At 34.1% G+C, this 17,500-nt stretch overlaps 1 protein-coding gene and 1 pseudogene across 1 annotated transcript in view; one reads left to right on the plus strand and one right to left on the minus strand.

The window, feature by feature from the left end:
* LOC137638958 (uncharacterized) overlaps positions 1-376 on the minus strand; it is a 1,336-nt pseudogene extending 960 nt beyond the window's left edge.
* mGluR (metabotropic Glutamate Receptor) overlaps positions 1-17,500 on the plus strand; it is a 492,277-nt gene that overhangs the window by 432,890 nt on the left and 41,887 nt on the right. The window contains exons 6-7 of the mRNA XM_068372165.1: positions 7,274-7,405; positions 13,134-13,498. Coding sequence (XP_068228266.1) covers positions 7,274-7,405; positions 13,134-13,498 — 497 coding nt within the window. The remainder of the gene's footprint in view (positions 1-7,273; positions 7,406-13,133; positions 13,499-17,500) is intronic.

A 17,500-nucleotide genomic window follows, 5' to 3' on the forward strand; every position in this document is an offset into this window, starting at 1 on the left:
AACATTGTCACACTGTTTACATAAACAACAACGTTAGCATGTTTGATTCTTCCAGGAATACAACTTACCAATTGCTATAAGGCATGATGTTGCTGGTAGTCCCAAGCCACTGACTTCTCCAACCACATCACGGTGTTTTTTTAATGATTCTGGGCCAACTTAAAAAATGTGGGAGAGCACGTAAAGGACTTACTAAAATGGGTCAATCCGTATCTACTACACTGCACACACTGGTTAATTCAGCAAGTGCATCTGCAATTTTCTTATTTGACATATTTTTCTACAAAAATCTTAAAAATTTAGGTACTCTAAGGCTACCCTCTCTTACAGCTTCTTTCATCGGAATCCCTAATAAATTTCAGAGGTGCACATCCATGATCACCCTTTTAAACAGAAAAAGCCCCTTAGCTTGTAACTCACAGTATCAGCTTATCAATAATAGCCCTTCTCCTGTTAAGCAAAGACTCGAATTCAGCTGTTAGTGGCAGCTGATCTCTGTGCCAAATCCTGTCCAATTTCTTCCAGATTTTCTTGTTTCTTCTTCGGGTAACGGAGGTGTAGGATTTGGGCAACCATAGCCTAATCTATCCCTCTTGAATTTTTTTTTGTTTTGTGTTGGAGTACTGATACTTCTTAAATGTTCATATCTACATAATTATGAGATGTTTAATGGGATAATCATGACCAGTTCCAACCACTTTGGATATTCATCGGTGATTTTTGTGCTAAACACAGTAATTTTTTTTTTTTTTTTTTTTTTTTTGACGGCTTCAACCATTATTTGCACTAATCGTCTCCTTAATGAAGGCTCTGCGCAGTTCTGGTGGTGTATTTTCCCATGGTATAGGGAAGTCCTAAACCCATTCAGAGTTCAATGAGCCTGGAATTCCGTTCTGTACTGGCAGGGGTACTCTATGTGGTGATTGGGGAAGTGGTGTGGTAGAAACTCTTCTGTAAAGAAGAAGTAGTAACAAACAGATGATACGTGATGGAATGTTGAGATTAAGCAAGTTGTGAGGAAAAACAGAAGGAATACAAATAACCAAGCAAGGAAAGGAATGTATCAGGTAGATAAGCCTACAGGTTGGTGAAAAAGGAAGTTTATATAATAAAAGTGGTCGACATCAAGATATCCATTATAAAACAGACTGAAATAGGCCATAAAAATGCACTCTTGAAAAATATTCAGGTATATGTAAGCAACATACATGATACCTTAGCCTTCCACTCTGATATTAATTTCCTTGACAGGAGATGTTTTAATATATTGTTAACTCAGCTTCTGTCACATACAGTCACCAAGTTTATGTAGATCAACTTTATGGATAGACAAGCTGAAGGCACCGTTACGGTGATTTAAAACGAGTTCGGGTTTTGTCTTTTATGAAGATTGTTTCGCAGATACCTAATTAAGTCACGATGGCAGCAAAAGTTGTTGTGGTCCTAGAGCTTGTGGTGTTCTTCGACTCAAGTATTTAAATTCAAGTCGCTTGAATGATCAAAGTTGCTTATATATCTGTAATTCAGTTTTGGCCGAAGGATAATTGTCAGTAATTATATATATATATATATATATATATATATATATATATATATATATATATATATATATATATATGTGTGTGTGTGTGTGTGTGTGTGTGTGTTTGTGTATGTGTGTGTGTGCGCTCATGTTAAGGGACTCTTCGACTACCTTAGCAAATGGTTAATCAGTTCAGAATTTTATTCGTATACCCACAGCTTTTTTTCTAAATATAACTCATGACTTTTAGGAGGTATTTACCAAAAATAAATTATTCCATTCAATATCTCAAATAATTGCGACAGTGTTTAACAAAAAAAAAGTATCGTTAAAAAAACGGCCATTAAAAGGAAGGAAATCTACTGTATATTTTATAATAAATATTTTGATAAAGTACTCATATAACTGTTGAAAGCTATCCTTACCTACCCCGCCGTTCTTCCTCCTGCTTAACTCTCATAATATACTTAGGTGCTTCCACTGGCTTCAGCAGCGTAGGAAATCAGACAGATGGAAAATTACCCCATTACCTGTCCATCGAGGGCATTCAGCCTTACGAAACGCCTGGTCATCCACCAGAAAATTAACACTACACAGGCAATAGAGGCTTCCTTCTGCCGTTAGGAAATTGGCAAACGGAGTTCCATTTCAAGGATATTTAGTCGTTGCCACAGTGTATTGCCGTCGCTGGAAAGGACCAGCAAGTGATAATGGTCTGTTTCATGCCTTTTGTTCAACAAGGTTCTCGGAAAGGACAAAAGGATTCTGTTTTTTTTTCTCTCTCTCTCTCTCTCTCTTTCTCTTTCCCAGTTGATTTCTAGTTTATTTTTAACTTTCTCCTGCTTTCAGTTCAGCATTTGGCATCAGTATTATTTTCATCACTCGTACCAGATTCTTCTCCAGTGCTAATTTATTTTCAAACAAAAACAGAAATAGTTCGTCCCTAAAAAAAATAAGGTTTTACTTTGGGCTTTTTAACTGATTATAAGGTACTCTTTAGTTCCTACATCTTGAAAAGTAACGAGGAATTTAAATAATACCAAAACTTATAATAAATCCATATGTGCCAGTAGTATGCATGAAGATTATATTTCGTTCATGGCCGCTAATAAACCGTCAAAAATTTGAGCAGTCTTGTATAAAATTCACAATAACTGAAAATATTGCAATAGAACAAATACGAATTAGCGAATGTTTAGCAACATTTGCAAAATGATATTGACAAAATTCCGTTTTAACAAATAGCTAGAATAGTAGAGCCATATAATCGTACACTTGATGATACAAACACGAAACTTTGCAGAGATAGGCCTACTCCTAGGGTGCTAGACTTTAATAAAAACGTATTAGCCATCAGAAATTCCATTTGGCCATTTTCCAAGTCGGCTGCCATATAACGATTATCGGGAAAATTGCAATTACATTATTTTTTCATAAATAGCCAATTTTCAGTAATATCTGGAAACTTCTTCTAGAATTAAATTGTGATGAAAACCTTCAATGCCAAAAGCTGACAAAATCTGGGGCATTGGTCATTCTAAAAAAGAAACGAATAGATAGAAAATGGATAACCTCTTGTAGGATAGAATTATATTAATACCATTGATATTGTGAACATTACTCGTATTAAAAAGTAAGAGAATTACTGAATGGGAAATAAAATTTAACTAAAAATGTATTATTAATTCAACGTTAACGTATATATATTAACTTATTTTTTCCGGTTAGGCTTATTTTTTTCACTGTGTTCAGTATCATATAATTTATTCCATAATTTTTTGGCCTGGTCCATCTCAGATTCAAATGATAGAAACAATATAGAGTTAATTAGCAAATGCAAAGATCATCAGTTCTAGACTTCTCATCTTTGATGTTTTCTCATTATTATTATTATTATTATTATTATTATTATTATTATTATTATTATTATTATTATTATTATTATATTATTACTATTATTATTACTGTTATTATTATCATTTTATTATTATTACTTGCTAAGCTACAACCCTAATTGGAAAAGCAATTTTCTATAACAGAGAAAATAGCTCAGTGAGGAAAAAAAATATATTTTAAGTAGAACAACAAGATTAAAATAAATACCTCCTATATAAACTATAAAAATCTTTAACAAAACAAGAGGGAGAGAAATAAGATTGAATAGTGTGCCCGAGTGTACCCTCAAGCAAGAGGGTAACTGATATCCTTGAGAGATTATACAGTCAAATGTACCAAGATATGGAATTCCTTAAAAGAACCGATTAAATGTCTATATAAAAGATTATTTACTGGGAGATTTTATTCTCTAACGGCCAGGTACTAAAAAATTTGTTCATTCAAATAATTTATTGGAAAAAAAACTTTAATTAAGCATTATAAAAAGATTATTTTTCATTATTATTAAAATAATTTGAATATTAGACAGTGGTTGTACCTTCATAATGTATATGCCTGTTTGGTATTTGTCATTTTTAGATTATCATTATACAAAGAGACTAGTGAAAATTCAGTGTTCACTTTCCTTGTCTGTTTTGTATTTACGAATGAAGATATATTGATATATGAGCATTTGTACGTATATACATACAAACACATACATACTTAGATATATGTATTCAAACACATATATATATACATTATATATACAGTATATATATATATATATATATATGTATGTGTGGGCCTGTATATATATATATATATATATATATATATATATATATATATATATGTATGTGTGTGCCTGTGTATATATATATATATATATATATATATATATATATATATATATATATATATATATATATGTATATATAGATAGATATCTATGTATATATATATATATATATATATATATATGTACATATACATATATATATATATATATATATATATATATATATATATATACATATATATATAATATGATAATCGTGAAAAGGTACAAGAAGTATTAGTGTGGTGTGATGATTATAATAGCATGGCAGGAGATGAATTCTGGCGTGGTCATTCTTTCCTGGCTAAGCTCCGAGAATACAGAAGGGCAGATGACCTAGGTACTTTGAATATAAAAGTAGGTAGCAGAGTAAATTAGAATTGAAGGAGGTAGAAATTTGTTAAGCGAGGAGCTTCATCATTGCAAATACATGTTTTCAAATGAGGATATACATATTTACAATAGAAAAAAATTATTAGTTAGGGTTGTAGCTTAGCAAGTAATAATGATAATAATAATAATAATAATAATATGGAAAAGCAAGTCATGTTAGTTAATGGTAGATGGATGAGCAAGTTATGAATGTAATAATAAGAGAAGTGAAATTAGTTATATCTGATTACTATTTGGTTGAAGTTAAATTTAATACAAATACAAGTTAAAGTAGGAGAATATGGGATGAAAACGTTACTGTATATTCGATTAAGACAGTGGATTTTGATAAGAATGAAATGACAGAGGCACACAAGAAGAAAAAGAAAAGGATTACAGCCATAAGAGTGTGGAGTTTATGAAAAAGTTTTGTAAATTCCAGGATGAGGTCATAGTCACTTCGGAATTTTGGGACCGTGGGTGTTTGGAAAGGAAGAATGAAAAAGGTATGTAGTGGATTAAAAAAAAAATGTGAAGAAAAAAAATAGATTATGTGATGACCAGATACATGACAAATGAAAAGGTTTTATGTAAAAATAGAAACTATTATTATTATTATTATTATTATTATTATTATTATTATTATTATTATTATTATTATTATTATTATTAGCTAAGCTATAACCCTAGCTAGAAAAGCAGGATGCCATAAGCCCAAGGGCTCCAGCAAGGAAAATAGCCCAGGGAGGAAAGGAAGTAAAGAAGCAGATAGAATAGTGTGCCGGAATGCACTCTCAATCAAAAAAACTCTAACCCAATATACTACACATGACTAGAGAACAATTGTTTGATTTTGGATTGTCCTCCTAAAAGATGGATAATGTAAGCAAGTGAAAGGAAGATAAATGACATAAAAAAGGAAATAATGCAAGCAAGGTCTTTGAGAAGAATATGTTGTTCTACTGGGATATAAATGATATGAGAAATGTTATTTAGGAAACTGAACGCAAGAGACTGCCGAATGTGAATTTGAAGATTTTGCTGTATTTGGACTAAGTAGAGTCAATTAGTTCAAATTTGAGAATGATAGTAAAAGTGACTCCTGGGGATGTAAAGAAGGAAGATAGGTGTTTTAAAATGTGGAATATTTAGATTTAAAGGGAAAAACTGAACTCAGTGTATATAATTTCATTTATATAGATGAAATAAAGGTGTTATGTATTCATAGCTGAGAATGCTATTTTTGTTCACTGGAAGTTTATCTAGATAAAAACTCGTGTTCAATTGTCGTTCAACTTATTATTTTAAAAAGTCACTCCCTTAGCCTGAGACTACTCTTTTCAGATATCATTACCGTATTTTCAGCTTAAGTTTTGATGTTCATTTGCTCATACTTTCTCTATGCATTCACTTCTCTACAGAACATCTTAGATTCACAATACTGTCCAGTTTAATTTTTCGTAATCTTATGGATAATATGCCCATCTTCTTGTATCCTTTTACATGATCTTTTCTGTCACGAAATTGTATGTCCAGTAATGTCTCTCTTCCTAAACTTTTGTTCTCTTTTTCCTATTATTGCCTTCCTATGTCCTCAGCCAAACATTGAAGACTTTATTAGTCCGTCATAAAAATTTAGTAACGCATCATATGATAATCTCTTTTTGGGTATTCAAACTTAGGAAATTGTACACTCATAGTTTACTTGTATGCCGTTCTTAGTATCTCTTTGCTAAACTAATTTGTACTTATTGCTGTTATGACATCATTTTCACCATTTCTTCTGTTAATACTATGAATTTCTAATTTTGCTTCTCTTAGATAATGATGAAATTGATAAGGGATAAAAGTGTGATATTGTTCAATTTGTTTTTATGGTTGTTTTTTAATCATACAGCCTTAGGTTTTAATAGCTTTACTTTACAGTAAGATTCTATGTAGGCCTAGTTAGTCCCATTCATAATCTTTTAAGTAATGCCAGCCGATTTATTGTTTGATACTCCTCAGAATATTGTTATGGGTTTGATGTTTTTAGTTTGCCACGGACACCTTTGATGCAGTTTGTATGTCCTATTGATTGCATTCACTCACTGGCCAGTTAAGCTTTGGTAAGTACAGCTTTGACTAAAACTAAAAACCATTCTAATCAGAGAGACGTATAATGACGAAATTCCACCAAAACTAAGGTTATCCGTTTCTATTCGAAGTCCATGCTTACTGCGTCTTTGTATCACTGTTCTTAATAAGATTACATTATGCGGAGGTGCCAAGTGCCCATTGTTCCCAGTATCAGGAATAGCTTGTTCCATGTTCTGTAAAACTTCAAGGAATTCCTCTAATCTAATACTATCATTGCCTTATGTTTTCTAACTTGTTTTATGTGAACATTTTTCTTTTTATTAGACTGCTACGATTTATCTTTGTTATTTTCGTTATTCTCTCAGAGTTGACTCCTCTTTTCTGTGGAAATTAGTATCGCAAGATTAAGACTTTTGGGCATGTTTGAAGTTTCATTATTGCTATTATTGTAATAATCATCATCATCCATCATCATCGTCGTCGTCGTCATTATTATAAGAGTGATAACTGAACATTTATTTGCTGAAGAATCCTTGCCTTATAGTTTAATGACATTATTTCTTAAATATTATTTTGTCCTTCAGGTCGTTGGACACTGGTATCGGAAATTGGACCTAAATCTGAGCGAGGTCTCTTGGTCCGGAAACTCGTACACTGTGCCAACATCAGTGTGTTCTATCCCCTGCCAAGTGGGAGAGATTAAGATCATGCAGCAGGTAAGAAGCACAGTTTTTTTCAATAATCATTTCATCATAATAAACTGATATATTTTTATCGCTAAACAAAGGGAAAATCAATCTTCGAAAACGAAAATTTCAAACCTCAAATTTCAGGAATTTGTAGGCCTATAGGTCTATTTGTTTGAAACGACAGAACCATTTTTTTTATCACTATTCAACATTCCTGCATATAACATTTAACAGATGCCAATGAAAATTAGTGTATAGTGCAAATTATGGCAATATAATTAATATAAATGTAAGTCATTGAATCCTCACCATGACACACACCTGATTTCTAATTCACTTTCGAGACACATTTCTGATTGATCTCCTCTTTCATAACACAAAAATCTGTATATTGAGATTCTCTTTTTTTTTTTTCTTTTTGAGTCTTGTCTCTCGTGGCGATAATTTTTCTTGCTGTTAATCCATGGTCTGATCATCAGCAGCTAACTCGCCTCTTAACTTACTGAATAAAAATTTGAGGTGTATTAGATTTCTTTTATCTTGATGTCGTTGAACTAATTCCTTGTGAAAGATATATAATATGAACTATTCCGTTCAAGTTAGATTAGGAAGATAATCAATGGATATAGAAATTATATTCCACTTGCGTAATAAAAATTCATGGGACCGAACGAAAGAAGGCAGTAGATAATGATTTTTTCCCGAAGTTACAAATATAAAAAAAACTGTAAAATTCCCCATATTGCTAATATATATATGCATACTCCAAAATACTGTCAGGAACGGAGCAAAAATATTTACGGAAATACATTTGAATGAAAAGAACCGTTTCAAACCAATAGTTTTTATTGTGTACATTTAAAGTCGCATATTCCATTATTTACACATACACAAAAAACGTGTTGGAAAATCATTAATGAGCTATCATGGTGAAGATGAGTTGATTTCAAATCTAAGAACAGATTCCTGAATTCAAAAGGAGTATGTACAGTGCACTTGAATAAATAGCTCTGTTGGTAAGACCCACTGCTGGTATTGTTTCGACGGAGTGGCGTAGGGTCGAGTCCATGCCCAGCCAGAAGCCTTTATCATAAAGGAATTTCTGTTGAATATATATTCCTAAACGTAGAATTCAATATTAAATGCTATTGTGGTTGAATTTTACACACACATACATACATACATGAATACATACATTCATATATATATATATATATATATATATATATATATATATATATATATATATGTGTGTGTGTGTGTGTGTGTGTAAGTATGTATGTACACACAGACACACACAATTGTTTCATATATATATATATATATATATATATATATATATATATATATATATATATGTGTGTGTGTGTGTGTGTGTAAGTATGTATGTACACACCCACACACACAATTGTTTACATATATATATATATATATATATATATATATATATATATATATATATATATATATATATATATATATATACATACAGTGGTACCTCTACATACGAATTTAATCCGTTCCAGAACCAACTTCGGATGTAGAAAATGTTCGGATGTCGAAACGAATTTTCCCATAAGAATACATTGAAATAGGATTAATCCGTGGTTGAGCCCAAAAACCTATGATAACTTCTTAATAAACTACTACACATAATTTTCCCATGAGAATAATGAACACTAAATTAGATAATAGACATGTAAATAAGAAGAATAGACATGTAAATAAGAAGAATTAGCAAAAAATTATAAATAAGAAACGGGTTTTTAGCGTCACTTTACCTTAGAAACTCCAGCGCAGGTGTTGTTAGTCTTGCTACGCAGAGAGGAGACGGACGGGCGGCGAGGAGGTAGAGAGGTTAACTACGATAAACGTACACTATCGTAACTTATTCTAACTTACACTAAGTGAACTTTAACATAACTTAGCTTATTTTTTTTTATTTTTATATTTTATATTTTTTTTTACATTTTCTTTTTTTCTTTTTGATGATTATGTAATTTTAATCACTTTCACTCTCTACATTTAAAATTGACTGAATTCATTTGCTTCACTCTTTTCCGTTTTCTTTGTTTCACTTTCTTCCGCTTCACTCTTTGCCGTTTTCTTCGAATCACTTACATCCTCTTCATCGCGAGTTCGCTTCGCAGTTTTTTTAAAGAAATTATCGATAGATAATTGCTTGGTACGGCTTTTCAGAATGTTTCGAAAGTGAGTTAGGCAAACATCATCGAATTGAGAAACTACACGACAAACCTGCAATTTCTTTGGATGGTATTTGTCGATGAAGTCGACCACGTCTTGATATTTTCCTAATACCTCTTTTATTTGCACCGAACCTAACACATGTTCTACCTCCTCGCTCCCTTCCTCGTCATCACTCATGTGCTCCGACATAGCATGGAGTTCCTTGAGCTCATCCAAGGTAAGTTCGTCGTGATGTTCGGCGACGAGTTCCGTAACGTCATCTGCGTTGACCTCCAGACCCATGGACTTGCCAAGGGAGACGATTTCCTCTACGTCTTCCGCTGCACCGACCACGGGATCAGGTTCGGGGTCAAAACCTTCAAAATCTCGGGAAGAAACTGCATCAGGCCACAGCTTCTTCCAGGCAGAATTGAGGGTCTGTCGAGTTAATCCCACCCAAGCCTGATCTATGATCTTCAAGCAGTGCACGATGTTGAAGTGGCCCCTCCAAAATTCACGCAAAGTTAAGTTGGTGCTTTGCTTGACATTAAAGCACTGCTTAAATAAGTGCTTGGTGTACAGCTTCTTAAAATTAGAGATGACTTGCTGGTCCATGGGCTGGAGGATAGAGGTGGTATTCAGTGGAAGATACAGCACCTTTATGAACTTGAATTCATCGAAGATATCATCTTCAAGTCCGGGGGGTGGGGTGAGCGGGTGCATTGTCAAGGCATAGCAGGCACTTTAAAGGCAATTTCTGTTCATGAAGATACTTCTTCACAGAAGGGCCGAAAACTTGGTTAACCCGTTGCACAAAGAATTGCCTAGTGACCCAGGCCTTCGAGTTGGATCGCCAGAAAACATGAAGCTGATCCTTATCGACGTTGTGTGCTTTAAAGGCCCTAGGGTTCTCTGAATGGTAAACCAGTAAGGGCTTGACTTTAAAGTCCCCGCTAGCGTTGGCACATAGGGCAAGAGTCAACCGATCCTTCATTGGCTTATGCCCAGGCAATTTCTTCTCTTCGGCAGTGATGTAGGTTCGACTCGGCATCTTCTTCCAAAACAGCCCGGTTTCATCACAATTAAACACCTGCTGCTCTACGTAGCCTTCTTCCTGCACGATCTTTTCGAAGTTCTTGACAAAGTCAGCTGCAGCCTTTGTGTCCGCACTAGCAGCCTCTCCGTGGCGAACAACTGAATGAATCCCGGACCGTTTCTTAAATTTCTCGAACCAGCCACGAGATGCCTTGAAATCATCTGACGAAGGCTCGGTTGAACTCTCCCCAGCATATGAATCCCGGACCGTTTCTTAAATTTCTCGAACCAGCCACGAGATGCCTTGAAATCATCTGACGAAGGCTCGGTTGAACTCTCCCCAGCATCACCCCCAGAGCTCTCCTCCTTCAAGTCCATAAAGATGGCGTGCGCCTTCTCGCAGATAACGGTCTCGGTGATGGTGTCGCCAACGATCTCTCTATCCTTAATCCACACTAGTAGAAGTCGTTCCATCTCTTCTATGATAGGGGTACGGCGTTTGGAAATTATAGTGATCCCCTTAAAAGGTTTCACTGCTTTAATAGCTTCCTTCTGTTTAAGGATTGTCGAGATCGTCGACATATTACGGCCATACTGTTTAGCAAGTTCAATCACGCGGACGCCACGCTCATGTTTTTCAATAATTTCCTGCTTAATTTCTAAAGAAAGTATTTCCTTCTTCCTTTTCTCACCACTACCACTACCACTGGCAAAACTAAGCCTTTTAGGACCCATACTTTACGTAAATTACCGTTAAAGGATGCACGTAAAAAATCACGATTAAAACAGAGTTAATAGCAGAACGCACAGAGCACAACCGCAAGAAGCCGACGAGAACAGAGGACTGACCCAAGACCCGCTAATTGAGCGTCCCTCCGAGGTCGATGTGCTGCCTTCTATCGGCGGAAATAAAAAACACTTCAGGCGCTATGAGCACCGACTACGCGTACGAGTATTGTTTACTTCGGGTGTCGAAAAAAACATTCGGGTGTAGTGTTCGAATTGTACTTCGCGTGTCGAAAAATTCGGATACAACCGTACGACGAAAATTGCTTACTTCGTGTGTCAAAATAAAATTCGGATGTAGAGTCAAAAATTTGCTCGAATTTTACTTCGGATGTTGGAAAATTCGGATGTAGAGGTTCCACTGTATATATATATATATATATATATATATATATATATATATATATATACATATATATATATGTGTGTGTGTGTGGTACATATATGTATGTGTATACTTTTATATATTGAAATTTATGTATTTACCCTTGTATGCACAGAATATACATATAGTATGTATTAACACATGCTACATATATATATATATATATATATATATATATATATATATATATATATATATATATACGTACTAGTGTGCGGTACCTGTCAAAAATTACGACTAGATATTTAGATAGATATGTACACTCACGTACTCGCAGTCCCCCCTCACCAAGGTATGACTGCTCAAATCTCTATCCCTACTTGGGGCGTGACGGAAATGATATATATATATATATATATATATATATATATATATATATATATATATATATATATATATATATATATATATATATAGGCAGACACTTGCTCTTTAATATATGAGATGTTTGTACTTCTATCATTTTCTATAAGAGAGAGAGGGTGTGTGCGTGTGTTCAGGCTTCCGCTCCTATCACCAAACAGAAAAAAATTTGTATACGTCAATATCCCTTTTGTTGCAGACGCTATAAAGAAATTAAATTCAGTGTATTAAACAAATTCAAAACAGGAGAACGATGGAAGTCGATTAAAATCATTATTGATTTCTCTTTGTATTGATCGTCCTCTTTGGGCTTCTTAACAACTCCACCCCCCCCCCATCCTACCCTTCTCCCTCTGGCCCTTGTCCTCCTTGACGGACGATTTCTAGCAGAGCCACGCCTTCAGGAGCCTGGTGGGGTATTCAAGTGTTTGAGAAATACATTATTGTTTTTGTTGAACCTTTTGAACTCAATAATGGAATATCAACTTAAAATCAATGTCTAGTAAAGTTAAAAGGAAAAATAAAACTCTCTCTCTCTCTCTCTCTCTCTCTCTCTCTCTCTCTCTCTCTCTCTCTCTCTCTCTCTCATATTGATTTTTTTTATAAATGATTATTAACACTTTGGTCTAGTTTTAGGACTACGCCTTGTTAAGGTGTAGTTGCCAGAACGGAACCGGGTAATTAAAGTAATGCTACGAAGTATATCAAGCCTGCAATGCAATAATAGAGAGAGAGAGAGAGAGAGAGAGAGAGAGAGAGAGAGAGAGAGAGAGAGAGAGCGAGATATTTGATGAGGCATGTATACAGGTAATGGGAAAACTGCGGATTTCCTGATTTCAAATCGGGGTTGGCGGGCTCCTTCCGGCCAACGTCGTTTTATAGCCCAGTTTCCATAAATACAAAAGAATTATTGAAATTATTATAAGTAAAGTTATTATTATTATTATTATTATTATTATTATTATTATTATTATTAAAATCATTATTCCATATGTTTAGGGAGACGCCTGTTGCTGGATATGCACGCCCTGCAAGGACTGGGAGATGATCGTGGGAGAGTTCGCGTGCGAGGATTGCGGTAATGGCCGTTGGCCCTACGAGGACAAGAGCGACTGCTACGACTTGCCCCACAAGTACATGCAGTGGAATTCCATCTTCGCCATCGTGCCGGTGGCCATCTCGTGTCTGGGAATCATGCTCACCCTCACGGTCATCATCATCTTCGGGAAACACGACGACACTCCCATCGTCAAGGCGTCCGGGAGGGAGCTCTCCTACATGCTGCTGTGCGGCATCCTCATCTGCTACCTCAACACCTTCCTGCTCTTGGCGATGCCTGGCCTCATCATTTGCGCTCTGCAGAGGTAAGTCAATTCATCTTATCAATTCGGACTTAGAATAGAAATGTCTTTGTGTGGGAAATCAGTGGCTGTTTGATTCGACGCAAGCTTTTTCTAAAAGAATTATCATTGATTGCGATGCTAGTGGTCATGGTAAGTTTGTTTTTAATCTTGTAGTTGTAGCAAGATAACTGTTGTTATTATAATAATTATTATTATTATTATTATTATTATTATTATTATTATTATGTTTACATTTTTAGAACCATATAACTGATAAAGAATATAAGTACTTATATACTTATGCTCGCAGTCCTGGTCTTATTAATATTATCATAATACTTTTCCGTGAAATCGTTGCAGAATATTACCGACTGTAGATTTACAGCCTTTATTTACATATTGGACACCAAAATTATCCCTTTCACTAAATAATCCCATTTCATGCAGTCTCTTAGATAAGTAACAATAAAAAATTATATGGATGTAACTATTGTGAATTAATATGTTGATATCTTTTTAATTAGTAAGATTAAAAAGAACAAAGGCTAACCTTTGGACTTTTAATGCATATAGCAATATAATACTTAATGAAAAGGAAACTCATAATAACAGAAATAGTTTGATATAGAACAAATGTAATCAATTAAAATTATCACAAAACTAAATGGTCCGAATAATCAGTTTAAAAAATTCCTTCAGACTTTTAAACTTCCAAGTTTATATTCGAGTAACTGCTTGACGTTATGTGCCCGTTAGTTAGTCGAATGTAGAAGAATGAAAAGATTTGCTCATGTCATAGGGAGAGAAGATGAACACGTATGTAAAAGAGTTATGAACATGGAGGTAGAGGGCAGAAGAAAGTTGGAAAGGCCAAAGTTCAGGTTGAAAGATGGATTATTGAATGACATAAAGGAAAAAGGTCTAAGGAAACAAGATGCACAGGTCACAGGAAGATGGAGAAGGCTGACTAGAAACACCGACCCATATAGAAATGGGGAAAGCCGAGACAAAAAAAAAAAAAAAAAGAATTGAGTTAGTCGTATCCCGGATGAAAAAAAAAAGTGATAAATGGAGCTTGTAACTTCGTCCAAAGAGACATGTCCGGAAAAGCTAACAGGTACACATGGGAGCAAACATCAATCATTGCCTATGAGAACTTCTTGCACGCTTCACTGAAATGTGGCGTAGGTATAGGTCACCGAAAAATAGTTCATGCCTAGAATTAAGAAAGGGACGCCAAATTGGTCATAAAGGCAGATAAGGGTTTACCTTTTACAGCTGAGTTTCGTAATCGTCTTTCAAAAATCAATCAAGGTCAAGCATTTGCAATTGATTATACTATGTATCATGTTATTAGTCCATGGGAGAAGGTGTGGTTGTTTTAGGGTTGGCCGATCAATATTCAGTTTTCTGTAATTTATATTTGTTTATAGGTTATGATAATCTTCCTTGAAAGAAAGAGGGGAGTTACCTAAAAAGACAAAATTGGTTCAGTCAATTGTACATCTGGATATACTCGACCCATGACCATCAGACTGATAGTAGACTTGGTAATAACTTAAAAGATTGGTTAGGCGTATGGTTCCTATCTCACATCATGCTACATAGAATTATTCGTATTATTTCTTTTCAGTGATTTACAGATGATCCAAATACTGTGAGAAAAGATAGTTGAGAAATTTGTAAATCAGTTCATGTTTGTAAAGATATTTTCGTTATAAGTTTTTTTCCAAAGAGATATCACACTAAGGTATGTCTCAGGATTTATTCTGAGACGAACTCTCCAATAATGCATGCGCTGTCACTCTTGTTACACATTCATTAATTGTTAGGCTTTTTGTCTACCAGCAAACGCCATGAACTAATTGATTATAGATATTTTATAAGAGCTCATACAATATTTTTGAATAACGTAAATGGATGACAGGAAATATTCATTGATGTCTTGTTTCGTTAGACATTAGGAAGTATGTACAATGAAATATGGATTGAGAAGCAATGAGAAGCACGGAATTGGTGAAGTATGATTCGTAGTAAGACTTTAGCCTATATTCAAAGCATAATAGGATAATAATTATATGGAGGCAGATATTGTATTGGAAGAATCCACACATAAACACACACACATACACATCCCCGTGACCCACTAAAGTTGTATAACCCCATGGAACCTGAATTTCTGCTTCAGTCAATATTTCAGGAAAAGGGCCCAAAGTGTTTACCCTCAGTGGAATTGAACTCTAATCTCTCGTTTGCAAGACGTTAAGCTCAATATTTAAAGAATGAAAATATGTTTTTTTTATTTTAAAAAAATATATGGTATTAGTTTTCATTTTATTTGCAACTTCAAACAAAATATTATTTACATTACAATGCAGAAAATTTGCGTTAATAAAACTGTAAATGTGTGGCTACATTTATTTCAGGATTTTTACCCTTTTAAAAACGGGTGTATTGACGTAACAGAGTGATATTACGGTCACCAACCCATGAAATATAAAAAAGTAAAGTAAATTTACAGTTGCCTGTATTTTACTGAAATACGGTGGAGAACAGTATATTTTTACTGTTTTTTTTTTCTAACAGTGTATGTATGTATGTTATCAAGTTTTGCTCAGAAAATAAGCTTGTTACCAAAGAAACGGCTGTTATTCTGAGCCTATGTATTCTCTTAATTGTATACCTGTGGCCTGTAATCCTCTTAACAAAGACTTAGCTAAAGTTGGGTCGTGGGACATCCTATGGGAATGAAGTAGGACCCCAGTAAAATTCAAAGAAGGATTAATTGTGCATTTAGCACAGTGGACCTCTCCAAGCCAGATCTTATAATTGATTTTACCTTTTTTGAAGTTTTTATATTCACCCTCTATTTTACAAATTCACTTTTGTGAAACATGAAAGGTGCAGCTCTTATTTTATTTTACAAAAAACGTGGTATATTAATAAATCATTTCAAGATACAGTATTTAGAAATACGTCGACTAACATGAGATGCATAGAAATTTTTATTTGCTATGTTTTGACATTTTCTTTCCGGTTTGGTGTTTTGTAACTAAATTACATCTTTATTTCTTTAGATTTATTATTCTAGAACATTGGTATTTTCCTGGCACTACCGTTCGATTAGCTAATTGTGTATGATTTAAAAAAACAATCCATACTTTAAATGCAAATCATCGTAGACAACACCAACCACCACGCAGTGCTAGATATGTAATTAGCTATAGCGTTCTTGTCTTTTCACTCAGACAGCTCATTTCTATAAAGGGTTTTAGAAGTTTTATAACAGATGTGACAATATAATGAAATATTCTCATTACCTATGTAGATGAATCGTTAGGACTTGAATGCAATAGCTCACTTGTTGAATAGACTTTACATGATTCTCCCTTTATAAATGAAATGTTTTTATCTTGATTGTTATTTTCTGTGATTCCTGGAATATAATATAGTTTATTTATTTCTTTACTGTTTACACACAGCTGGTTTTATTATTAGAGCCATTATGCAAGGAACTCACTGCCTTTGTTTCTGGGGTTACGGTTTAGATTTATGATAATAACGATAATAGTTTAACTTCATGACTTTTTTTTCACAATCCCAGGTGTTCTGTAATATTGATTTGCTATTCTAAAACAAGATTCTTACAGAGGTGTTACTTCTCCACCCCAAAACGGAATGTTTACTGAGTCAACAGTCCAGTTGTTTGCTAACAGTCATAGGGTACCTTCAACAATTCATGATGCAAGGATGCTTATAGCTCTGCAAACTATTCTTCGGTCAATCTCATTAGTGTTTGTTTGCATAGTCACCCCTCTACTACGACGATCATCATGTATTCGTTGTTAAGCGCAAGGACAGAATTGGAGAATGATATTTGGATCAAATTACAATATAGAAGGGACAACCAGAAATAGTAAATTTTTGTTTGTCCGTCTCTCGCTGATTCCAAAAGATATGAACTGGCCAATGAATAAATATTCAAAATATATTTCTGGTAAACAATTTCCCTAGAAAACACTG

This window comes from Palaemon carinicauda, chromosome 4 (assembly GCF_036898095.1).
Source record: "Palaemon carinicauda isolate YSFRI2023 chromosome 4, ASM3689809v2, whole genome shotgun sequence".
Classification (NCBI taxonomy): Eukaryota; Metazoa; Arthropoda; class Malacostraca; order Decapoda; family Palaemonidae; genus Palaemon; species Palaemon carinicauda.